This window comes from Eretmochelys imbricata, chromosome 3, assembly GCF_965152235.1.
Source record: "Eretmochelys imbricata isolate rEreImb1 chromosome 3, rEreImb1.hap1, whole genome shotgun sequence".
Classification (NCBI taxonomy): Eukaryota; Metazoa; Chordata; order Testudines; family Cheloniidae; genus Eretmochelys; species Eretmochelys imbricata.
The window spans coordinates 12,476,750-12,503,342 of record NC_135574.1 but is presented as its reverse complement, the minus strand read 5'-3'; the positions used below and the strand labels follow the sequence as shown (position 1 = coordinate 12,503,342).

The window sequence follows — 26,593 nt, the reverse complement described above, 5'->3', positions numbered from 1 at the left end:
AGTCCCTCGCACGAGCCTCCCATACTGCCGGAGTCACAAATGATGCGACTTTTCTGCAAAATGGCTGCCGTCAGCAGCAGGCTCGGGAAATGCTCGTTGTAATTAAAGAGTTTATTTGGAATCACAGAGCAGAGTTTTAATCAGGATGAGAATGGAGCCTTGCTGTGTGAACTTTCAGAACGTGGTTACTGAGCAAGATGGGTCTTTTTAAACAAGAGAAAGTGCTCTCTAAACTGCTGGCCTGGATTTTCAGACAGATACTCTCCTCAGCAGGAAATGAATAAAAATCCTCACTGGGACAATTATTATTATTATTTTGCACTCTCATTCAAGGATCCCAAAGTACTTTGCAGATGGGTAAATATAATCACCCTTGTTGTACAGAGAGATCAGTTAAAGCACAGAAGGGCAAGTGCCTCACCCCGCAGAGGGTCAGACTCCCAAGCCCTTCCTTTGATCAATATATAAAGCAGCCTCCTTTAATGAAAAGTGCTGTGGAATCTAAGCCCACAAGGTGTTCAGGATCCCAGAGGATGACAACCCACCGGTATATCTCCCAAGACTGGTTAGTCAATGCACTACCCAAGGTTTAGCAAGTGTTTTCAGATACTGCACAATCTTCATGTGCTACTTACCAGCATGCAAACAGGACTCTGTCCATTCAAACTCAGACTTTGGGAAAACTGACACGGGTGGCTGTAGGTCCAGGGCACTTCCATCCAGATCCTTGAAGAGAGCCTTTCTTGAGCCTTCACATCTCATCTCAAGATATGAAAAGTCCTTGGATCCATTGCTGCTGATGGAGAGGAGAAGGAGTATTATTGTTGGGAAGACAGCAAGAGAAATCACATTGTACTGGCCTTCTGAAGTTATTTTCATCACTGGAAAATGCATTTTTTTACATACACAAATTACCACGACATTCATGTGAATTAATCTGCTTGTTAAAAAAGGGGGAAAAGGGAAATAAGGAATAACTGGTGAAATCTGATGACATCGAGCAGGTCTGACTTGCTCTGTCATCATGAAATTCTGCAGCAAAGTTTGTTTTCATCAGGAATGAGACAATCCACAAAAATGAGATCTGGATCCCAACCTCCCAAATGCTGGCAGTGATCAGACTCAGAAGCCTGCTTCTGCCCTCTAGGATACAGTTCATTCCCATTCACCTCTCTGTGGGAGGGGCAATAGCTCCTCAGGGGTTTGGCTCAGTTGATTGGAGATAAAGACTAGCAACAACATTTGTATCCAGATCCAAGCATCCTCATAAATCTCAGGGATATTCTGATTTTGCTTCATCAAACAGTTCAACACTGCGGAGAACCATAGTGCCTCAGGAGCCACTCATCAGTATCCACAGGCTTGTAACTCCTGTATCATTTGCAGCAGGATGAAAATGGCTATGCCACGCAGTTCTAGCTACAGACCAAGAAATGCCCAGGTCTTTTTACCTGTAGGTTCAGCTCTTCAGAACTGAATTAAACCATGCTTGCATACATACATACATAAAGGTGACAGAATTCTATGGTAATGGCTCCAAACTAGAGTTTGGAGAGACTAACAAAAACTGAAAGTAAGCCCAAGCTGGTTTTGGATGTCCTTATGAAATGAATCCCAGCAAACTTGGGCTGAGTTTCAGGAGAGCGTGGGCCAAGCTTCGAGTGCACCTCTTGTTGGGAGGAAATCTTACGAAGGATAATGGCTCAAGAAGGAGCCAGGGAAATCCTGGTAGCTGGTGTGTGTGCCACTAGATAGCATCTTTTGGAGTACTTACTGCAGGGACATACAGCAGGAAAGGCAGGAAACTGATCACTAGGTCTGGAACTCTAAGTAGCCACACCCTTCCCATTATAAATGGCGGAGTGCAGAGTGTCATGGATTCTAATACCGCTCATCTCTATTATTGATATTTATTATTTGTGTTACTATTGTGCCCAGGAGCCCTAGTCATGGATTTCATTGTGCTAGCTGTTGTACAAACACAAAACAAAAACACGGTCCCTGCCCCAAGAGGCTTATAACCTTAGTATAAGACAAGAGACAACAGATGGATGCGGACAGATGGAAGAGCAGGAGGAAACAATGCTCTGCAATCTGTCTGATTTCTTGATTTCTGTGGCACTCCCTTACGCAAAGCCCATTGATTGGTGTTTTGAACAGGGAGAACTGATTGGAGTCTTAATAGGGCAGAGAAACAGTTGGATCAAAGCTCCACTCTGCACAGCTCAAGAGAGATGGGGAACGAAGATCCCTGGGGCTGGTTCAGCCCTGGCATATCTTAGCACAGACATCATTCCAGCTTGTTACTGCCACCAATGGGCGTTTATTCTGGCTGATGATCACCACAGCGCAACGTGCTCTCGCCATGCCCTGTCCTACCTCCTACTCAAGGGTAGCTTTATGGCTCTTTTGCAAGGCAGAAGCAGCTCAATGAGGCCATAGAATGGGCCACAAATTGACCCACAGGTTTTAAAAGCGTCGGTTTAATAAATGTTTGGAGGTGATCCAGGAGCAACAATAAAAGTCTGAACTTTACCCACAGGTTTAGCAGGATGCTCAGAAATCACTTTGTACTCTGTAAAAAGAAAAGGAGGCAGTTTCCACGGTATGCGTCTGATGAAGTGAGCTGTAGCTCACGAAAGCTCATGCTCAAATAAATTGGTTAGTCTCTAAGGTGCCACAAGTACTCCTTTTCTTCTTGTGGCACCTTAGAGACTAACCAATTTATTTGAGCATAAGCTTTCATGAGCTACAGCTCACTTCATCGGATGCATACTGTGGAAAGTACATACTGTAGCTCACGAAAGCTTATGCTCAAATAAATTGGTTAGTCTCTAAGGTGCCACAAGTCCTCCTTTTCTTTTTTGCGAATACAGACTAACACGGCTGTTACTCTGAAACCTTTGTACTCTGTATGTCCATTGACCCATGTTTGATAACCATCCGCTTTTGCAATGCATTGTGTGTGCAGCCAGTCACAAACGGCGTTCTACTGTGGACTGGATTCAATAGTTACATATAATGGGAACTGACGAGCTGGACAGGTCACAGAAATCCACACACAAACTAATGCCCAGAGCAAGCCAAAAAAAAAAAAAATAGCACTGGCAGCCCGCTTGAGGGGCTCTGGACTGGAGCAGCATGGAACACCTCTGATTGGTTTTGACTGGCACTTGGGGTTCACGTTGGGCTTCAGTGTTGCAGCAAAGCTTTCGTGACAATGCCTGTGTACTCCGGTAGCCAGCTGTACAAATAAATAAACCAGCCCACGTTTCCCACGGACTCTGCACGTTTGAACTGCTGAAACCTAACGTTACAGAGAAGTGCTCCTTCTTCCTGATCTCTCTGTTACTATGCTCAGCAGATATGCTCTCTGGGCATGAGTTAGACTGGCACACATCTGACATCTCACAGTTTGCCTGGTTCAACTCAGCGCTGCGGATGTGATCTCACAGGCAAAAATCAAACTCATTTTCCCATATAAAAAGGACACTTTAGCCACCTCAGGGCTTTTTGCTGGAGCTCCTGACATGTCCTGAGGCCTGGGGTTGTGGAGTCAGCTATGTAGACAGAAAATAAAGACACTGACTACCTGAAGCTACTTTTGTTACACAGATGCTAGCAATAGGAGAACTCCAGAAGGCTTCATTTGGAGAAACATCTAATGAACAATCCAAACTCTACGTCTTCAAATTTCAATAGGGAAAAACAACCATGTGAAAGGTCCAGGCTCTTCCATGTCTAGTCCCAGACAGAAACTGTATAAAGAGCAGACGGACAGATAGACCAAAAAAAAAATAATAGTTGTATCCAAAATTTTGATTTCAACCCACTGTAGAAATTAGGTTATTTTATAACACTTAGAGCTGCACCTGAGTTCAGATTCTGAAAACCCTACATCCCCTAAGTCCGGAGGTACTGAATCTAGGTTTTGGGTTAGGCCCATCTTTAGCTTAAATTCTCATCCCATCACTCCTAATGAAAGAATGAATCTCTTTGAAGATAGATGTAACCAGTAATAGAAAGTGTAGATTTTGTAGTGAGGTATAGATAGATAAAGATATGACGAGTCATGTAATTAGTACTGCATATTCACTATAAACCTGGAGGGACGGGACTACTTATTAAGAACAAAGCACACTACCTTGTTTCCAATGTATGAAAGTAGAACTTATTCTGCTCATGGACATGTGACATCCTTGTCCTCTCTGCTGTGATTGGGTACATTATGCCCACACTGTCAGGATTTGACATGATGCAGACATCTCTGTCGTCACTATAGCAACTCTTCATAAAACCAGTAAAGGTGACTTCTGACAAAGATAAAAACACATCTCACTGGGAGAGGCTGGGTGAATTTTCTTCAGGGATGGGAATCTGAGGCATGCATCGTAAGGCCTTGTCTATATTAGAAATGTTGCTCTGGAGTAAGTAAACCAGTTTAAAATCAGTGTACTTACATCAGTGCAACTCCTTATGTAAATAAGTTTAAATCTTGCGTAAACTAAATCAACAGAACCACAGTTTAACCAAGCTTAAGAGTGTCTACATGAGAGGTTTGCGCTGGTGTCACTAGACCAACTTTAAATTGATTTAGTTGCACTGGGGCAACTTTTCTAATATACACACAGCCCGGCCGTGGCTCTGCCATGGACCTGATGTGTGAACTGAAGCAAGTCACTTCATCTCTCTGTACTCAGTCAGTATCCCACTCTCTATTGAACTTGCCTACTACATGGAGTGGTCAGGCGTATTACTTAACTCATGTCTGTAGAGTACCTTGAATGTGTAAAGGGCTATACTGATTAAAAACAAGAAGTGCATTTAAAAAATGTATTTACAAAAATGTATTACAAAAATGCGGTTTCTCTCTTCTTTTTAAGTGAGTTTTAATGCCCATGAAAGTGAAAGACTAAATCAGAGCCAGGATTAATGAAGACGGGAAGGTAGTCACCCCTACCAACTCCAATAAAACATTTCAACCCTGACCTGGAAGAAAGTCTGGTCCTGTGGTTAACATGCAACTGGAAAGACCTACGTTCAAGTCCCTCCACTATCACAGACTTTCTGTGTGACCTTGGGCAAGTCAATTAGTCTCTCTGTGCCTCATTTCCCCACTTCTAAATGAGGATAACAGTTCCTAATAATCCCTCCCTCACAGGGGTGTTGTCAGGTTAAAGATTGTGAAAGGCTCAAATACTATGATAATGGGGGTGACATAAGCACCAAAGCTGGACAGATCTGAAACATATCCAGCTGCTACAGTAATGCAAATAATAAAATATCATTTGGCATGTCCATTGCATTTAAACCAAGAACTCAAGGAAAGAAAGGGCGTAATAGTCTATAACAAGGGTTTTACAGCCTTCCTCTAAAGTCATTTGTTATTATTATTATTATTTATTATAACAACAATGGGCCTACATTTATTTATCAGCTTTCATTAAAAAGGATCACAAAGCACTGCAAACTTTGAACATAGTAAATTAATTTTGTAAAACCTTTCACTGACTTGGCATCCTTATCTACAAAAAGAACAGGGTACTTGTGGCACCTTAGAGACTAACAAATTAATTTGAGCATAAGCTTTCGTGGGCTACATCCTTATCTAGACATAGATATCAATATATCAGACAGATGGATCAAATTGAGAAATCATTTCACCCAGCACTGAAATGCAGATTTCGTTGGGGCGAAATGTGGAAGATTTTAAATAGCATATGGCAACACTGCACAACAGTTTGACCAGGAATTGCAGAATACCAGGTGATATCCTGGCTGCACTGAAGTCAATAGGAGTTTTGCTATTGATTTCAATGGGGTCAGGATTTCGCTCATTTTAACCATTTCAGATTGCCTGGGAGGGTGGATTTTAAGTAGGCAGAATGTAATTACCCGAGATGGGTTTTCACTGGGACACTGGGGTTAATGCAAAAGGAAGACCAACCTTGTAGCTTCATGATTCCTGATACTGCTGCATAATTTCTTATTTTGTGCCATGGATTATCAGGCCACTGGCTTGGTTCAGAGGTAAATGAAGGCCACAGAATCCCAATGCGACCTCTCTGAGGGTAATATGGAGCTCGATCCCTGAAAGTCGAGTTAGCTGAAAGGGGCATGATCCTGTCTTTAATGCAGTCAAAAGTTGAGCTTGTTGCAATAATCACAGAGTTTCTAAATTCTATGTATTTTTTTCCCAAACGATGCTGCTTATCAGATGGGCTGTACACCACTGGCAGAACACCCACAGCATTGTCTACTAGCATCATATTGTCCATCACTACATTGCTTTCGAGCTGGAACATGACACCATAGTCGTAATTCTTGTAGGACAGAAAACCAGTGATTTTGGTGCAGCTTTGAAACCCATCTCCTCTGTATAAATGAACACCATGAAGGCTTGAATGAGCCACATTTTCAGCACAATACTCTCCAGCTAGGAGGCATTCTTGACCTCTGATGTGGAAAGCTATACGCTCCGAACCTGCCACAACATTGCCAAGCAGGTAAGAGCCATCTGTTTTGTTCACTTTGATGCCAGCAACCCAGTTTGGTAACCCCTCTGGCTGCTTGCTGAGAATGATAAGGTTCCTGATGAGAGAATGGGTTTGGCCTTCCAAGTCAATGCCAGGGCCAACCGTATTGAACACCACATTGTCACGCAATGAGATTCCACTGCTTGTCACTGCTTGAATGCCACCCCCACAGCTATGGTGAATGCTGGAAGAGATAATTGCGGATCCCAAAGATACGTTACTGAAGCCAATAGCAGGAAGCTGTGATGATCCAAAGTTCAGAATTTCAATGTTTGAGAGCCAAAGGTCACCTACAATGTGGTAAATGAAGTGAGATGAAAGGGTGATTACAGGCAGATTGGCTTGTATGACCCCCTTTGTCAATAAGAAAATTAATATAATACCAAAACCAGGCATGTGTTTGCAAAACAAGAACAAGTGCTATTAAAATCTGAATGTTTTAAACTTATTTTTTACTGTTAATGTTTCTTATTTGCTGAGCACTCATTATGTGCTCTACATTGTACAACCCATAAAAGAAGTTACAACCCCTTCTCCTGAATGCATCCTGATCTGGACTGGACAGGATATTTGCGATGGACCGATATGAATGGGACTGAATGGGTGAGTTTCAACTACCTTCAAATTCCATTCCACTGGTATTTCTGAAGCGTCCCACCAGAAGCCTCCCAGAGCAAGCCTTGTCGGACTTAATCTGTATGTTGCGTGTTAGGAGCCCAACCTCAGCAGCCAACGGTACACGTCTGCCATCTTCTAGGCTATGGGAACACCCTGTGGCATTTCAAGGAGGGAAAACAGGATGAATGTCTAGGATGTTTCAGTAACCAACCCTTTCGGGATGTCTCATCTGACAATTGATGTGTGGCTTCCTCTCAGAAATTGCACTGCCTTTCAGGTTTGATTTTCCTCAGGGGCTCTCTGCAAGGACCAACAAAGAAAACCGGCTGCCGGCTTGCCCTTATTTGGGATGAGAGTGTATTTTACCAACATCCTTTTGTTCCCAGTAAAGGCGAGTGCTAAACCTGTTCACTGGGACTACCACATGCCAAACTGATGGACAGATTCCAACTCTGTTTTCTTGAATTATATCAGCTGGAGACATCATACCTTAGTATGTGCACTAAGGAACTGATCTCTTTCCTGGGGCTATGAATTTACATAGTGATCAGCCTGGTGATGATGTTAAAAAACAATTTACTATAAAAACCTTGTACTGAGATTGCATGTACAATACAATGCTCTAAGAACAGTCTTTCTAAGGAGGAAATTCACACCAATAGAAAAGGTCCACATAAGGCCCTAAACAATGCTTAATTTCCACTCGAATCCTTAATACAAGGTTTAAATAGAGTATAGTCTTTGTTTCTGTTGGGTGATATTCCCCCCAGTGCAGAAGACCTGCTCAATCTTCTTACGCAGGCAAACTTCATTTGACTTATAATTAGCAATTTCAATGATGGTTTCATGGAACCTTAATTGCTTACTGCAGCAAAACTCAAAGGATGAAAGTCAATGACAAAACTCCCACCTATTTCTGTAGAGACAGCCACCTGAAGTGGCTTCAGTGTCACTTTTCCTAGTGTAAGGATTGCAGCATCAAGCCCACAAGCGGAGGTTCACTATAAATGAAACATGCGGCAATGCATTGAAACAATGGGGTCTTTTATTCTATCCAGCCAAAAGTGAAGTTTGGCCCTGCATGGGTTAACTACATGGTTCATTATCCTTTTTCTTCATCCTCCCTTCGATACTCTGTAATTCTAAACTGGATGAAGATTTTTGTGTGGCACCAGAGGTGCTATCACTGACCGTATTTAGTACACATTCATTGGAAAGTTTGTGTCAAATTATGGAAGTATAAAACTCGGAGGAGGCCCCCACTGGCAAAATATTTGTCAGGGGGCAGTGGTTGTTGCTACCAGGGAATGGGCCATTTCCAAGGGATATCCTGATACTGACGTAGAAGTATATAAAAGATCAATCTTCAGAATTGTGCATGGGTTGGCTTCCCTATGAAACTAACTGAGATCCACCAAACACTAGACAGGAAAAAGCTAACCTGATGTCAGAGACTTTTGATCACCGATGAACGGATGGCAAACTAGAGATGAAAGTCTCAGTATTTATTTAAAAAGAAATGGAGTACTTGTGGCACCTTAGAGACTAACCAATTTATTTGAGCATGATTAGTTGATAATTGGTTAGTCTCTAAGGTGCCACAAGTACTCCATTTCTTTTTGCAAATACAGACTAACACGGCTGTTACTCTGAAACCAGTATTTATTTATTTATGTTTCTTTTGAAAGCGCTTATGTGGCTGAAGAAATCTTAAAATGCCCAAATAATAAGCATTATAATAAAAAGATCTGGCCACCTACTAAGATAAATCATAGCTATCTAAACACCATCTTATCACAAAAAAACTACCCTCATCCAACCACCCCATGCTCCTCACACCCATCCCTTCCTGAAAAGTGAGACAAAAGAAATGAGTCTTTCGTTGGGCAAACAGTAAATCCAAGCTCTGCTGAACCAAGGTGGTGAATGGCTCCAAGTCAAGCATAAGTCACTCAGGACTTGTCTACATTACCCACCGGATCGGCGGGCAGCGGAGGTCGATTTATCGCATCTAGTATAGATGCGATAAATCGACCGCTGAACTCTCTCCCGTTGACTCCAGTACTCCACCGGAACAAGAAGCGCAAGGGGAGTTGACGGGAGAGTGCCAGCTGTCGACTTACCGCAGTGAAGACACCGTGGTGAGTAGATCTAAGTACATCAACTTCAGCTATGCTATTCACGTAGCTGAAGTTGCGTATCTTAGATCAACCCTGCGCGGTAGTGTAGACAAGCCCTCAGAATGCCTTGGTATCACACAGAGAAAGAATTTCCTAACTATCTATCTATGCCACTATATTTATTTAGTTATTCATTCTTTCTTACTTCTGACACTAACCCCTTATTACCAAACAATACTTAGATATTGCTGCAATTCTCAGGATGAAGATGGATGTAGATATAATGCTGCAGGTTTCCCTGGAAACATTCACAAATACTTCTGATCCATTTCATTTGTTATTGTCTTGAATGGAAGTTAGCCTGAGGACTAAGGACTAAGTATAAACCAAGGGCCCAGATTTGCAAATACTTATTGCCAGGCATAAAACTTACTACTAGGAGGAGTCCCATTGACTTTATTATCAGTGTGCCAAATCTTGAGATCCTTATGATTTTGATTTTAAATAGCATCTATACACATATACTATAAAATGCTTTATAGAATTAATAATATGACTAGGTTGTATGTTATAATAAAATGACATATAAGTAAACTATGAACAATACATTTCTCTCTGAAGGTAGATACACATTTTACATATGTGTATATATATAACATATACGTGTCTTTTGTAAACATTCTAGAACTGATCTAAATTTTTCAAGGTTTGAAATTTAATTTCAAATTTTTTTTTTAAAATGAAGTTTTTGTGAAATGTTCACTCTGTTTTTAAACTAACTAGAGTGGTGGTCCAAATTTCCTGTCATTTCAAATAAAGGAAATCAACACATTTTCCCCTTAAAACCACAGGTTTTTTTCTATTTTTATTTCAACCATCTCTATTACACATACACCCAAAGAACCTGGGATTTTCAAAAACAGTCATTATTGGCCTAATTCTGCTCCCACTGAAGTTAATAGTAAAACTCCCCACGCTGAGCAGTTTTGAACTTCCCACCTGCTACATAATGCAAGCATGAAGCAGCATATAGAGAAAGAAATGAAGATGCATGAAGAAGGGAGTGGGGGTCGGGAACGTAGGTTCACAGGGAGATCTATAATGGGCAGTTAAGGCAAAGCCATATAGAAAGTCTGGGCCAGATGTCAGGGCTGCAGAAGCAAAGGCTCTCACGCCATGAGTAGTAAGAATGTGGAGAAGGATAAAGGGGAGGCAGGTTATATACAACAGATTTCTTACCAATATGCCTGTGGAGGAGACGTTCCTGGAATCTTATGCTGTGACCATTTATTTCTTCAAGTGTGACTACCTCAGCTTGGTGAGCATCATAGGAGGAGGAACTGATGACAATGTTTCCACCAGGACTCCAGTCCACTTCATCCTCGACCCAAATCCTGTAACCCCACAAAAGTTAAGTGACATCCTGTTTAAGCTATGAGAAAGGCTATGTTCGTGGAATTCCTGAAAGAGATCAATAATCTTGTCTTGGCAAAACTAGCGAAGAATACCCAATGAGCTACATAAACCCACTTCCTTTAGTGTGTGAACATATACATTTCTAAGAAGTTTGATAAGTGGACTACAGAAAGTCAGATGAGAAACATGGCCTGCATTAGCCATCATCTCAGCCATTAATCTGCTGAAATACTGAGCTAGGCAGCTAGGCTTTCATTTTCTCTCATCTTAACTAATTAAGAAATTCCTCCTTTTAATTGTCAGCTGACTCTTTCTGTCATTTAATTCTCTGATTCATTGCTGACTCATGGTTGGAAATTGAAATACAGCCTAGAGTACTCAGAAACCTACTGTAACTCAGTTTATTCAATATAAAAACCCTTCCCCTAGCTTAAAGTTCTTCCATTGACTTGCCCATCTCCTGTATCTAATCTAATCTTATTTCTTCCTGGCTATCTAGGTTCTTATTAGAACTGCTCAAAAATTTTATATGAAAAAGTTATTTTTTGACAGAAAATGGCTTTTTTGTTGAAATGGGAATGTCTTTTGGGGTTTTATCTACCTTAGGTATTTACAGGGCCCCATTACCATAGTATATGACAGCCTCATAAACTTTACTGTGACAACCCTGTGAGGTATAGAAATGATTTTATCTCCATTTAACAGGCGGGGAACTGAAGAACAGAAAGACTAAGTGACTTGCTCAGGTCACACGGGCAGTCTGTGGCAGAGCAGAGATGTGAACCCTAAATCCTAGTGCCCTAACCATTGGACCATCCTTCCTCTCATCCTTTTCTTCCATCGAAAAATGCCAAAACTGAACATTTTTCTCTGAAAACCAAAACAATGTTAGGTTTTCATATGAATCTTTTTTGGGTGTTGATTGTCAAAAACATTTTTAAAAAATCAGGTTATAGTTTTATTACCACAATCTGAAAAATTTCAAAGAAGTTTTGTTTTTTGCTCTTATAGAAATTTTTGACAGAGGGAAAAACAAAACAAAAGTTTGCTGACCAGCTTTAGTTCTTTTACCACTGCCATCACTATGGTAACTGAGGCCTGTTCTCTGGTGCATTCTCTATGTGCCTAAATAACAAGATTTCCTTCCTCATAGTGTCTCCTCAGTGGGTAATAAATCCTGTACCATGGCCACTATCAGGAACAGTTTCTCTGCATCCACTGTAAGGAATCTCCATCAAATCTTATCTGAAAACCCATGACTTTTCCTGATCTCAGCATCCTCTTTCATAAATGACCCACTTTGATACACTGTATCAGCCTTTACTAACCTGCTTTACACTAAAGAAAGGCAAACATAAAAGACAAAGTATGTAAATGTGTGGTTACGGCATTGGATTGAGACTTGGTAGATCCGAGTTCAATTTCTTGCTGTGCCATGTTTTCCCTGTATGACCATGGACAAGTCACTTAATCTCTTTGTGCCTCTGTTTCCCATCTCTAAAACAGGGATGATAACACTTCTTTCTCCAACCCATGATCTGTCCTGTAGTCACCTGCTGATGCTGACCAGGGAGTCACCTGACAGGAGACCGTTAGGTAATACAGGACACAAGTTGCTCTCTTTGTTCTCTCTTTGGCCATTTTCACTAGCTTATGGTGAAGGAAGCTGCTGCAGAAACCAGATGAGGCTGGGGTGGGAGGGCTGGACCCTGCCTTCCTGAATACAGATGGTCCCCCAAGTACCCCCAAGGGAACGGGAACTGCAGTAAGGGGAAATGCAGATAGGGTTTATTATTTTTGTATGGACCTGTGTATTTCTATGTAAAGAGCAGCAGAAGTTGTAGAGCTCTATGCAAAGTGTCTGTGTGCATGATATGCCACAACTACCATGTGCCTCCTGAGAGTCCCAGAAGGCTTGCATCTTCAGTGGGATTCTGGGAGAGGGTGTGTTTAAGTTACAGGGGGAGTCACAGGAGCCAGCACTGGTTCCAGAGGCTGGACAGCCGGGCTGTCCGGTCACAGCTCTCAGCAGGGAGCATTAGACAGAGAACTCTGCACTCCAAATGTGCTTAGGGAACCCAAGACTGGGACACTGCCTGGGCTCTGTTCAGAATATGGAGGCTTAAAACACCCAGGGATCCAGCAGCTGTGATCCCCTTCACAGCAATCTGGTGAGCGGCCAGAAGGGAGAGCCTGACTGGATCCGTGACACTAACACAATGGGCCCTTATTTCAGCTGGGGCTTCTAGACGTGACCACATCAGAAGTGAACACAGAAAGCCAAATTCATTACCTGGAGGCACACCTGGGTAAAAACTCACCTTTCATTGCCGGGTGCAATGTCACTCCCAAGACGTGTCCAGGATTTCCTAGGATAAGCACTATGAATCTGCACCTTCCCATAAACCCCTGGAACAGAGATATAAAGCCAAAAGCTGAGGAAGGAGCAAGACTTCAGCTGAACTTAGAGTGCTAATGGCTTAATGCAAGGAAAAAATTGTCAAGTGTGGTCAAAAGAGTTTTGAAGATTTCAATACATTTTGCACCTGGACTAGACCTGAGAGAATCACATGAACATTCATTTGAATTTCAAAGTGAATACTGCCCATATTCAGGACTAGAAATAGGTAATTAGTAAAATAAGGTTGTGGATTACAAAGACAAGTAGACGATTTCATCACAGAAGTCCCATGAAATTAAAGTTATGTAGCAAAACACCTAACTGGCTTTCAAAATCTTAACTTAAGTAAATAAGTAAATATGAGGGCTGTCAAGCTATCAAAAAATTAATCGCGCTGTTAAACAACAATAGAATACCATTTATTTTAAATATTTTTGGATGTTTACTACATTTTCAAATATATTAATTTCAATTACAACACAGAATACAAAGTGTACAGTGGTCACGTTATATTTATTTTTTATTACAAATATTTGCACTGTAAAAAACAAACAGAAAATATTTTTCAATTCACCTCATACAAGCACTGTAGTGCAATCTCTTTATCATGAAAGTTGAACTTAGAAATGTAGATTTATGTACCAAAAAACCCTGCATTCAAAAATAAAACAACATAAACCTTTAGAGCCTACAAAGCCACTCAGTCCTACTTCTTGGTCAGAAAATCACTCATACAAACAAGATTAGTTACAATTTGCAGGAGATAATGCAGCCTGCTTCTTGTTTACAATGTCACCTGAAAGTGAGAACAGGCATTCGCACGGCACTGTTGTAGCTGGTGTTCCACGATATTTACATGCCAGATGCACTAAAGATTCATATGTCCCCTCATGCTTCAACCATCATTCCAGAGGACACGTTTTCATGCTGATGATGCGTTCTGCTTGATAATGATCAAAAGCAGTGTGTGGACTGACGCATGTTCATTTTCATCATCTGAGTCAGGTAAAACAGAGCAGGAGACATACAATTCTCCCCCCAAGGAGTTCAGTCACAAATTTAATTGACACATTATTTTTTTAACAAGAATCATCAGAATGGAAGCATGTCTTCCGGAATGGTGGCCGAAACATGAAGGGGCATACATATGGCTATCTGACACGTAAATACTTTGCATATCTGACACGTAAATACTTTGCAACGCCAACTACAAAAGTGTCATGCGAACACTTGTTCTCACTTTCAGGTGACATTGTAAATAAGAAGCAAGCAGCAGTATCTCCCCTAAGTGTAAACAAACTTGCTTGTCTTAGTGACTAGCAGAATAAGAAGTTGGACTGAGTGGACTTGTAGGCTCTAAAGTTTTACACTGTTTTGTTTTTGAGTGCAGTTATATAACCAAAAAAAAAAAAAAATCTGCATTTGTAAGTTACACCTTCACAATAAAGAGACTGCACTACAGTACTTGTATGAGGTGAACTGAAAACTACTACTTCTTTTGTTTATCATTTGTAGAGTGCATATATTTGTAATAAAAAATAATAATATAAAGTGAGCACTGGACACTTTGTATTCTGTGTTGTAATTGAAATCACTATTGAAAATGTAGAAAAACATCCAAAATATTTAATACATTTAAATTGATATTCAATTGTTATAAGTGTGATTAATCACGATTAATTTTTTTAATCACGATTAATTTTTGAGTTAATTGCATGAGTTAATTGTGATTAATTGACAGCCCTAGTAAATACTACAATTTTTTTTAATAAAAGATAAATAATACAACTGAATGAACACCAGAATTTCTGTCATCGGAAATTCTGATATTTCAACATTTGCTTTTTGTTCCAAATCAGGATGAAAAATTAAAATACTGAAACTTTTCAGATAATGAAACTTTGCAAAATATTTCAATTTGGAAATGGTGAAACATTTTGTTTCAGCACTTTCTACTGAAAAGAAACATTTCAGTGTTCCCAAATTGAAATGTTTTATTTTGGTTTGTTGAACTGACCTGAAATATTTAGAGTCAGTTCAACCTTACACTGCATTTCCCTATGATGGCACACTGCCTCATGGGAATTGCAGTTCAGGTGCCTGATGCCCCCATTCTCTCCTACGGGCCACGCGCCTTTGCCAAACTACATCTCCCACGATGCACCATGTCACTTGGTTAGAGGGGAGACTGAACTGCATCATGGAAAATGTAGTTCTGTCAGGGAACCCATGAGGCAAAGTGACACCGCAAGGAAAAACGCAGTTTAATGTGAACTGACTCAAAATGAAACTTTTTGGACCATTTCAACAAATTGAATATTTCAATTCAGGTCAAACCACTGGTTTATTAGATATTCTGATGCTGGGCTCCCCTGTGGAAGCTGTTCTACTTTGGATAAATACGTAAAGAGTCAATGAGCCAGAGAGAGAGAGAGAGAGAGAATATCACTCTAGATCCTGATGGTTAGAACACTCAGCCAAGATGTGGGAGAGCCAGAATTCATTCCTCTTTCTCCATTGATTCTTTATTTATTAGTCCAGAGCACAAAAGCTTCAACAAGAGAGACTGAGGGAGCCTAATATCAGAATGTCCCATAGGCCAGTGGATAGAGGACTCACCTAAGAGGTTTCAGGTCCCTGTTTAAACCCCTCCCACCCTGAATCAGGGGATCTTACCTACCAGGTGAGTGCCCTAACCATTGGGCCAAAGGAGGTTGCTATCATTGCCTGAAAAAAGAAAAACAACAAAAAAATCCAACAAAAACAGTATAGGCACCTAACTCCAAGAGAGGGGCTTGTGACTGAGAATCCCAAGAAGAGGGAGGCACCTCCCTTGTGCCTGGATATAGATATTGAATTCCTTGAGACTGGTGGGCTATCCCTCTTGTTGGCATCTTTAATTGGCTACATTACGTGGGGAGCTGACTAGCATGCTGGCTTTTGTAGAAGTCATTCTTAGGCGCCTAGGTCCCTCCATTCATGTGAAGCCTGAGTGTGTAACTCAGGCTTTATGAATCCCAATGATTTTCTAGGTGCCTAAGTTCCTTTGTGAACGTAGCTCATAACCCAGATTTTCAGTTGCCCATTTTTGTGCTTCAGAGTCATCCATCCTCCTTTCACCATAAGTAGGCACATGTCTGTACAGATAACATTAGAAAATGGGGTCTATCACCATCAGAAACATAACAACACTATGAAACCAGGAGGTCAGGTGGATTTGGATGTCTGAAAACATCTAGGTTTGGAATTCTGAAAATGATGTGTGACTTTATGAAGAGAGATTAACCCAACGTGAATCTGCATCCTTTCAGCTTTAGCTTTGGTTTCCCAAATGACCCTAAGGAGTCAGATCCTGCAGCCCTTAACTCAGGCAACCTCTCACTGACTTCAGTGGAATTTTGACTGGAAAAAAATATTGAATAAGGTCTCCAAGATTTGGCCTTATAAGGGTAGAATAGGAAATATTCTTGTTAGCTTCATCTTAAAAACCTGTCTCTCTCTCACTGAGGCATTTTTCTGCAAATGGGTGGTGGGTCACTACCGAGTACCAGGCTCAACTGCAGTAAATTGGTTATTCCACAATTTGCTTTTTCCATGACAAAGCAAATATGTTTTTCATACCAATAGTTCCTGGGTGAACACTTATTCCATCCAAACGATCACAATAAACTCCCTCAGATGCCCGAAGAAGGATCAATAGCTTCATTCCTCTTTCTAGGGGATGTTGAAAAGTACCTGTAATAAAGAAGGGGGAGGAGGGTTTCAGCAGCCATTGTGATGATGAAAGGAAGAGAAGAGTATATATTAGAAGAATTGAATGTTTTTTTTCTAGAAGATATGCTCTAGTTCAAACAGGAGTTAATTCAGGGAAGTCCTTTGACATGTGTTGTCCAGGATGTCAGACTAGATGATCACAATGGTCCCTTCTGACTTTAGAATCTATGAATCTATGAAGAAGGCTGAGTTTAGTGATATATGCCTCAATTAAGCAAACTATGTGTGTATCCTTCATTGTATGATATCTCAGAGATAGAAGATAATTTCACGGAACTCCAAAACATGCTGAAGAAGAAGAAGGTCTAAGAGATCTTTTCAGAGATCCTTCCTGTCCCAAGAGCAAAGGAATGTAGAAGATTCTGGAGGTGAACTGTTAGATAAGTAAGAGTGTAGGGTGCAGGGTTTTGGTTTTGTGGAACATTGGTCCACCTTCTATGGGGAGAGGGGGCTGAATAGTTTGGAAGGCCTCCACCTCAGTGAGGACAGGCTAGCTAGAATAGTCAGGAGAGCATTAAACTAATAACAAAAGGGGAGGGAAAAAAAAGGGAAGATATGGCCACTCAGCACAAAATTGAGATTTTGATAAAATTAATCAAGGAACAAAAGGACACAAAGCGAAGAAATTCTTGAATTGCCTATACACCAATGGTAAAAGCCTGGGTAATAAACAAGGGGAATTGGAATGCTCATTTATGAGCATAAACTAAATCTAGTTAGTATTATTGAAACCTGGTTGGATGGGTCCCATGATTGGAAGGTTAAAATTAATGATAATACCTATTTAGGAAGGATTGAGTGGACAAAAGGGGAGCAGGAGTGGCACTTTATTTAAAAAATGGCACTACCTGTTTCTGAGTCACTTATAACTTGGAACGACCCTGGATGCCCCTTTCCGATAGAGAGCTTTAGCCACACCCTGGCATGAGCAGCTAGGGAATGTCTCACATGTGGATAACTTGGAAGAAAATCAACTTGAATGCTTATGGATCAACGTCCAAACACATAAAGCACAAGATGGGGTAATAGTTGGTGTCTGCTGCATACCTCCAAATTACACTAGGGACAGCATAACCAGTGCCTTACGTATCTATCCATAATGTGTAGGGAAAAAGCTGCATGATCATGGGGAACTTCAATTTGAGAGACATAAGCTGGAGTTCTAATGCTGTCAGGATTAAAACATCCTTGGAATTTCTAAATATTATAGATGATAATTTCCTAACTCAAAAAGTATTGCATCCAACATGGGGGGATTCTATATTAGACCTCATCTTGACAGACAAAGAGGAACTGATCACAAAACTAAAAATTCATGATAACTTTGGTAGACGTGATCATGACTTGATCACATTTATAATATGCAAACAGAGTAAAATCTAGACCAGATATATATATACACTTGGTGCTTTTAAAGCCAATTTTATAAAGCTTAAAACAATTATGAGCAAAGCAGCTGGGAGGAAGATTTTAATCAGAAAAATGTGAATGATAATCGGGAATGTTTAAGAATACTTTACTAGATACACAAAAACCTGTAATCGCACTATCAAGGAGGAAGGCCATATTGGTTAAAAAATGTCCTTGTTTAGAGGGGACGTGAAGGCACCCATAACAATTTTAAAAAATGATATATAATGAAAGAAAGGAAAAGTTGAACGTAATGAATATAAATCAGATGCTAAAAATTGTAGAAAAGTGATAGGGAAAGCAAAGGAACACAAGGTGAAATCTATGGCCTTCAGAGTTAAGGACAATAAGGAGGAATTTTTTAAGCATATTAGGAACAAAATGAATCCTGACTTCGGTATTTGCCCATTACAAGATGAACATGGTAGCATTAACAATAATGCAGAAAAGTCAGAAATGTGCAATAAATATTTATGTTGTTTATTTGGGGAAAAAAAACAGATGATGTAGTCATATCCTATGATGGCACTCTTTCAATTCCACTGGTATCTTGGGAGGATGTTAAGTAGAAGCTACACAAGTTAGATATTTTAAATCAGAAGGTCCAGACAACTCACCTCCAAGAGTTTTAAAAAAGCAGATTGAGGAGCTCACTGCACCATTTATGTTGTTTTTCAACAAGTCTCAGAACACTGAGGAAGTTCAAGAAGACTGGGAGACAGCTAATGTAAAAAAGGCTAAATGGGATGACCTAGGTAATTATAGGCCTGTCAGTCTGACATCAATCCCATGCAAGATAATGGAGCAGCTGATACAGGACTCAATTAATAAAAAATTAAAGGAAGATAATATAATTAATGCCAATCAACATGGGTTTATGGAAAATAGATCCTGCCAAACTATCTTGCCACCTTTTTTTCTTTTGATGAGGTCACAAGTTTGGTTGATAAAGGTAATAGTGTTGATGTAATACACTTAGACTTGGTATCACAAGAGATTTTGAGTAAAATACTAAAAAGATATAAAATTAATAGGGCACAAATTAAATGGATTAAACACTGGCTAAATGATAGGTTTCAAAATGTAATGTACATGGGAAATCATCATCAAAGAGGTGTGTTTCTAGTGGGGTCCTGCAGAGCCTGGTTCTTGACCCTATGCTATTTAATATTTTTATTAATGGCCTGGAAGAAAACATAAAATCATCACTGATAAAGTTTGCAGATGACACAAAAATTGGGGAAGTGGTAAATAATGAAGAGGATCAGTGGTAAAGACCAATCTGGATTGCTTGGTATGCTGGGTGAGAGCAAACAACATGCATTTTAAGATGGCTAAATGTAAATGTGTATGTCTAGAAACAAACGATGTAGGCCATCTTTACAGGAGGTGGGACTCCATCTTGGGAAGCAGTGAATCTGAGAAAGATTTGAGGGTAGTGGTGGATAATTAGGTGAACATAAACTCCCTGTGCAACACAGTGGCCAAAAAGGCTAATGCGATCCTGGGACGCCTAACCATGGGAATCACAAGTAGGAGGAAAGAGGTTATTTTACCTCTGTATTTGGCACTGGTGCAACTGCTCCTGGAATACTGTCTCCTGTTTTGGTGTCCATCATTCAAGAAGGATGTTGATAAATTGTAGAGGGTACAGAGAAAAGCCACAGGAATAATTAAAGGATTAGAAAATATGCCTTATAGTGATTGATCTCCTTGAGACTATCTATTTAGCTTAACAGAGAGAAAGTTACCGGGTGACTTGATTACAGTCTGTAAGTATCTACAATGGGAACAAATATTAATAATGGGCTCTTCAATCTAGCAAAAGAAAGATATAACATGCTCCAATGGCTGGAAGCTGAAGCTAGACAAATTGAGACTGGAAATAAGGTGTCCTTTTTTTAAACACAGAGAAATTAACCATTGGAACAATTTACCAAGGGTTGTGGTGAATTCTCCATCACTGGCAATATTAAAATCAAGATTGGATAAAAAAAATCTCTCAAAATTATTTTGGGGAAGATCTATGGCTTTTTGTTATACAAGAGGTCAGATGAGATAATCACAGTGGTCCCTTCTGGCTTTGGAATCTATCAACTTTAAGAATGTGCTTCTGTTCGTCTTTAGCCATCAAAGCATTTAAGCACGTGCTTAACTTTAACTTCACATTGACTTCACTGTGATTAAGCATATACTGAAGTGCTTTGCTGAATTTGAGCTATAAAACAGACTTTATCCATGGGTTATGTACCCATGTTTAAAGTTAGAGGTCCTTGAAAATAGCCTATCTAAACTAAAACTAAACTGGTAAGGTTTGATAATACATGAAGCCCACACATAATATATTGAAACCTCATTAAAAATACTGAGAACACTTACTAGCCCTCCGTATCCCATAGTTACAATGAAATTCCACATCAAGGTCCAAATGTGTGAGCTAACAGAGAACATCTCTGGGTGGGAAGCAGCAAAATATTAGAAGCTGTAAATACTTTAACCAGTTCTATGAAAATATGTTCTTGAAACCAATTTATGTCCAGCGCTGCCAGATTTATCATGCAAATTAAAATGAAAGAGAATAAACCATGTAGCATGCTTTGTAGTTTATCTTCCATGCAATGCATATCAATTAAGCAAAAAGAGTTTGTTCTACAAAAGCCAAATACAGCTAAATATCAAACCTAGCATGAGCCCTGGCCAACATTTTTTGGCACCTTATTTTCAGAGGTCTTGAGCACTCACAACTGCCACTGGAAATAGAGGTACTCAGTATCTGTGGCCTACCAGTAAAGACATGTGAATCTCATGAAGTTATCTGATCATGTTATGAGGTTAATTCTTACCTTATGGCTCTGGTACTTATATAACCCCCATTAGCATAGTATTTGAGCATCTCATGATACCCCAGGGAAGTAGGTATATACATTCACATGGGGAACTGTGGCATACAGAAACTAAGTAGCTTCCTTAAGGTCACATAGGAAGTAAAAGGCAGGGTTGGGAATTGAACCTGAGTCTCTCAAGTCTTTACTTAGCACTTTTAACCACTGGACCATCCTTTTCCTCCCTCCATCCACTTGCTTTCTTTTCTGGTGTAACATTATCAGTTCTAAACCACACCCCATAAAATGCTCTTCCAGGCCAACAGAAAGATGTTAATAGAGCAGAAGAGAGGAAAATGTTCAGAAAATTTTGGTGTGTGATGTTGCTCTTATCTTGTGGTGATAAGTCTATACAGTAAACCGTATTCCAACTGTGACTTCATTTATTTCACCAAGGGTAGTTTACAGTCTCAGAAGAAAATGGCCTAGCACTGAACAGATACAAGGGAGGAAAAAGTAGGACAATTTGTGCCCTAGAGAAATATATGCAGAGTCCAGTAAAAGAGTTCAGCGTTCCTCTAAAATTAGAGATTAAATCAATTATGCAACAGAAAACCTCAGCAGATGTAGAATAAAACAAATCTGTGCAAAATTAGCCAGCCTGTTATGTTCTTTTCATATTTTAAAATTACAGTTTTGGTGGAATATATATATACGAATAAGAGAGAGAGAGAGAGAAAACTTTGTATCCTAAAGAAACATTCCTCTTTAAGAGCCTTCAAAAAATTAATTAATTAGCAAATTCAAGGTTCCCTAGCAGTGCCAGACTGACATTCCTGGAGATTTATGTCCTTTATGTATCACCTATGCAGTACAGGAAGCACAATCTTCCTCCACTCTACAGCTAATGCATCTCTTATCTTTGCTGCTGGTCCTTCCTCTAGAGCAAGGAGGGAAGTCATTCTTTCATGGTCCAGTCAATCCTTGGCCTCTTTGCTGAGACCACCAATAACTGGTGTAAATTGGACCGTGACCAGAGATTCTTTTCAGAAAGGACAGCAGACAGACAACATATGACTACAACTTTCAGCCACTAAGGATCTAAGCCTAAAGCTTTGTATCCCATTCCTAAATCCCCCAAGTCATCCTTACTTCCTTGAATGATGTTCTCAGCCACTCTAAGACACCACACACCATGTTGGAGCCTTTCAGTTATTCCTCACCCATTACAATATTTTTCTAACCACAGACGTACCCCACCAAGTTGGGGATTTATAATTTTTGGTGAGATATTTTTTCCTGGTGGTTATAAAATGTTTACCTTTATAAATGTGTGTGTGTGTAAACTGGTTGGCCAGCAAAACATCATTGGAAAGGTCCATGTGAATACAACCAAATCTCAGCTTACTTTTTTTTTAAAAAAAGAACTACATTTCTAATGGTTGTGGAGAAAAGCTTGAAAGTGTGAACCCTAAATGCTCCAATCCCAGAAGGGATACTTAAAAAAGAACCCAAAATGAATGTCTTTAAACCATGATTCTTAAGCCATTCTCATAATTTTCAATACTATGTGTTGCCAACACTATAACACTTGTCAACTCTGCAGGGGTGTTGGGAGGACTGATCTGTTATGTCTGTACAGTGTTCTGAAAGACCACAGTGTTAAGGATCATTGTAATGATTCACCCATGTGGGTAAGTATTTGCAGGCTCAGGAGATCAGGATTAGCATGCATGTGAGAGATGGTGTTAACTGATCAACGGGGCCCAGTGAAGGCACATCATTTCACTCAAGCACTTTTTGACTATGGGACTGTCCTCACTACCCAGTTAACCTGTGAGATTGGCACCCGGGTACTGACCACTGCAAAGCCCTATGTACATTACTATGTCCTCACTGTTTTTGCACTTGCCCATGTGTGCCTGGGGACATATCCCATGATTCTTTGTGAGGAGATGCTCTAGGATTCTGTCCCAGTCACTTGTGGGAGAACTGGTCAGTTCTTTGTGGGACTTGCGAGAAGGGCATCGGACGATTATCAGCACTCGAGTGATTTTGCTTGGGTCCTCACTTTGATGTGGGCAGGTTCCAGTCCCAGTGAAAGCAGAGCCCCAGTTCTAACCCATCCTCCCATCTGGGTAAGGTAGCTCAAAGCGCCTCCTAATTCAGGTCAGAGACTTTTCTGTTTGGATGGTAGCGAGGGTCGACTAAACCCAGGTGAAAGCCTGGCTCAAATGTGCAGTGAAGAATCCTTACTATGGAAAGTCTAGTTAAAACAACGCAGGGCTGAGCAGAGAAAAAGCCAGTTGCACTCTCTCTTGGGCTTATTTGCAGAATGCAACCTGGACCTTATTTTGCCGTTTGGCTTGAAAAGTACTTTCCATTGTTGTCACATTTCAGTGTTATTCTAGCTACGGTTGCTGACATTGTTTCGTTTTCCATAATAAGCCCTATCAATTCTTTCCCAGAATTGTTGGTGTCTCCCTTTTCTTTGCAGCACTGCTGCACAGCAGTGGTTGTAAAAGGAAGCCAAGTAATCTCTTGTGCTTAGAACTTTTTGCGTTCCATGGGCAAGAGTATTTTGCAGAATTAAGTGTAGTGGCCACACCTGTCAGTTTGATGTGTTATCTGAATCCAAGCCTTCTTGGATTTTATTGGGTCAGCTATTCGTGAACTCTGGTCAATGGACACTCAGTCTGCAGAATATTTACTGGTGGTCAACAAAGAGTTGACTTGTCACATAGTGCTGGCTTCTTTTTCTCCTTTCCAGTTGCTTCATCAGATGTCCATGCTCTTCACTGTAAAGAAGAGCCCAGAAGCCTGAAAAGGCAGCTGAAACCAGGGAGGAGCCAGACAGCTGCCTATATGCAAAGTACTTCACTTAGGAAGGGACAATCTATCAGTTGCACACACACAAAATGGGAAATGACTGCCTAGGCAGGAGTACTGCAGAAAGGGGTCTGGGGGTCATAGTGGATCGCAAGCTAAATATGAGTCAACAGTGTAACACTGTTGCAAAAATAAAAGCAAATATCATTCTGGGATGTGTTAGCAGGAGTGTTGTAAGCAAGACATGAGAAATAATTCTTCTGCTCTACTCCACACTGATTAGGCCTCAACTGTGTCCAGTTCTGGGAGGGACACATTTCAGGAAAGATGTGGACAAATTGGAGAAAGTCCAGAGAAGAGCAACAAACATGATTTTAAAGGTCTAGAAAATATGACCTATGAGGAAGATTGAAAAAAATTGGGTTTGTTTAGTCTGGAGAAGAGAAGACTGAGGGGCATGATAACAGTTCTCAAGTACATAAAAGGTTGTTACAAGGAGAAGGGAGAAAAATTGTTCTTCTTAACCTCTAAGGATAGGACAAGAAGCAATGGGCTTAAATTGTATCGAGGGAGGTTTAGGTTGGACATTAGGAAAAACTTTCTAACTGTCAGGTAGTTAAGCACTGGAATAAATTGCCTAGGGAGGTTGTGGGATCTCCGTCACTGGAGATTTTTAAGGGCAGGTTAGACAAACACCTGTCAGGGATGGACTAGATAATACTTAGTCCTGCCATGAGTGCAGGGGGCAGGACTAGATGACCTCTCAAGTCCATGCCAGTCCTACAAATCTATAAATAGCTTCCTCCATGGACCAGTGCCACCAGTGGAACTGGAGCTGCTAGCGGGAGATGACTATCCAGGGGAACATAAAAGAAGGAAATGATATGGCCAGGCAGTGTGCCCAGGAGGAAAGGAACCAAGTGAAAGACAGGGTGAAAGCAAGGACCAAAAGTGAGGGAAAGGGGGAGATGAACTACAGAATCGCAGCAGATCACGTTATTAGCTTTTTTTTTCAAAAGCGACAAAACACTCATCACATTAACATGAGCTAGAAATGCATTAAATAGTTTCTTACTATTTCTTCTCTGTGTAAGCAGCTGCCCTAGTTACCACAAGGATATTACATGACTGCACGTGGGCTAGGAAGTGGGCTCATGAGACAATCTCTCATGGTCCACACTACAAAGAAGTTTGAGAACTTCAAGATTGCCTATGCAGTAGAGCGGAGTCATGCATCCCTCAGATGTCCTGACTACACCCCGGAGGCTGGGTGCTAATCAGCTATACCACATGGTCTGACATGTCATATTGCCTAATCATCCCATGAACCTTTGCCAAGTGCCAATTGGGAAGACAATAAAGCGGGATATTACTCTATTTGATTTTTTCCAATTATATAAATAATATGGAAGTTGGCGCATTACGGTTTTCACACCAAAAACAACAGAGACTTCAGAAATGTCTGGTGCTTCATCTCCAGGCAGTCAAGTCATGAGTTAATAATGACCTTAGGCATCTTGCCCAGAATGAGAGACAAGACTGACAAGCAGCCATCACTAGAGCCAAGACAATATGTGACAAGTCTGAGACTAAAAAAGTCTATTTAGGTAATTAATCAGTGAGTGGTGTTGCCCTGTTTTACTCTGGTGTGACAGGCAAAACCAGATAGCCTGCCAGTAATGAACAGCTGAGTACTACAGAGTTCAAAAAGGATTTCAATGAGCCCATCATGAAGGAAATAACTTCAGCATTTTGGTGCTTCCTTATCAGAGATGTGTGAAACCTGGTGGCTTTGCTCAGGGATGGAATTCACTTTTTTTTTTTTCCAGTTTCATTCCACCGAGATTTGAACCTCAATCCTGAGTTTTGGGTCAAAACGAACCCAGTAATCCCAAAGTGAAACCTAGCAGAAACTGCTGAGAAGTTGAGGCCAACATTTTTGAGTGTCTCCTTCTGACACTGACTTGCTAGTTCCATTTGCAAGTCATCTCACTTCGCTGAGCCTCAGTTCCCCCAGCTGCAAACTAGGAATGATGATAATTTCCTACTTCATACCACATGGATGCTGTAAGGTGTAACTAAACAATGTTTCTAATGTATTATGTGACCATCATTGAACCAGGGAAATCCAGAGCTACAGGTCTAAACCCAGTAGCTGGTAGCTGTACCAGATTGTATCCCCCGTGAATCAGGTACAGAGGGGACTCACAGCACACGTTGACCAGTGGATTACACTGTACATAAAAGCAAAATGTTAGTAGGGCCCATCAGAGAAGTCTCAGGAGTTCTGTGCTCTTAGCCCTGACATGCATCTCTTTATGCCAAGTAGCCTCTAGGAGGCACAGACTCATCTAAAATTCACATCCCTGTTTTATTTCAAGCTAAAGTTTTGTCATAATTGTTGGAATATCGTTGACGTTTCAGAAACTCTGAAATCTTCCTTTTTTTCTTGCAAAGAATATTTCTCCTATCTGTATTCCTACTCTCACTCCTGTGCTTTAATCAACCTTCTCCCAAATAAAAGAACCGGTGCTAATGTACAGCAAAGCTCAACTAAGCATTATTTATAGACTACAGAATTATGATCCTGAGGTTAAATATGCCGGACTGAGAACTATGAAATCTGGGCCCAAGGTCCTATTCCTGGCTCTGCCCTAGAATGTGTGT

General features: G+C 40.5%; 1 protein-coding gene across 1 annotated transcript in view; it reads right to left on the bottom strand.

The window, feature by feature from the left end:
* PKHD1 (PKHD1 ciliary IPT domain containing fibrocystin/polyductin) overlaps nt 1–26,593 on the bottom strand; it is a 370,485-nt gene that overhangs the window by 89,375 nt on the left and 254,517 nt on the right. The window contains exons 52-58 of the mRNA XM_077811517.1: nt 16,713–16,826; nt 13,012–13,099; nt 10,514–10,668; nt 7,155–7,307; nt 5,948–6,826; nt 4,145–4,313; nt 636–796 (exon numbers count right to left, since the gene is read on the bottom strand). Of these exons, the coding sequence (XP_077667643.1) occupies nt 636–796; nt 4,145–4,313; nt 5,948–6,826; nt 7,155–7,307; nt 10,514–10,668; nt 13,012–13,099; nt 16,713–16,826 (1,719 nt within the window). The remainder of the gene's footprint in view (nt 1–635; nt 797–4,144; nt 4,314–5,947; nt 6,827–7,154; nt 7,308–10,513; nt 10,669–13,011; nt 13,100–16,712; nt 16,827–26,593) is intronic.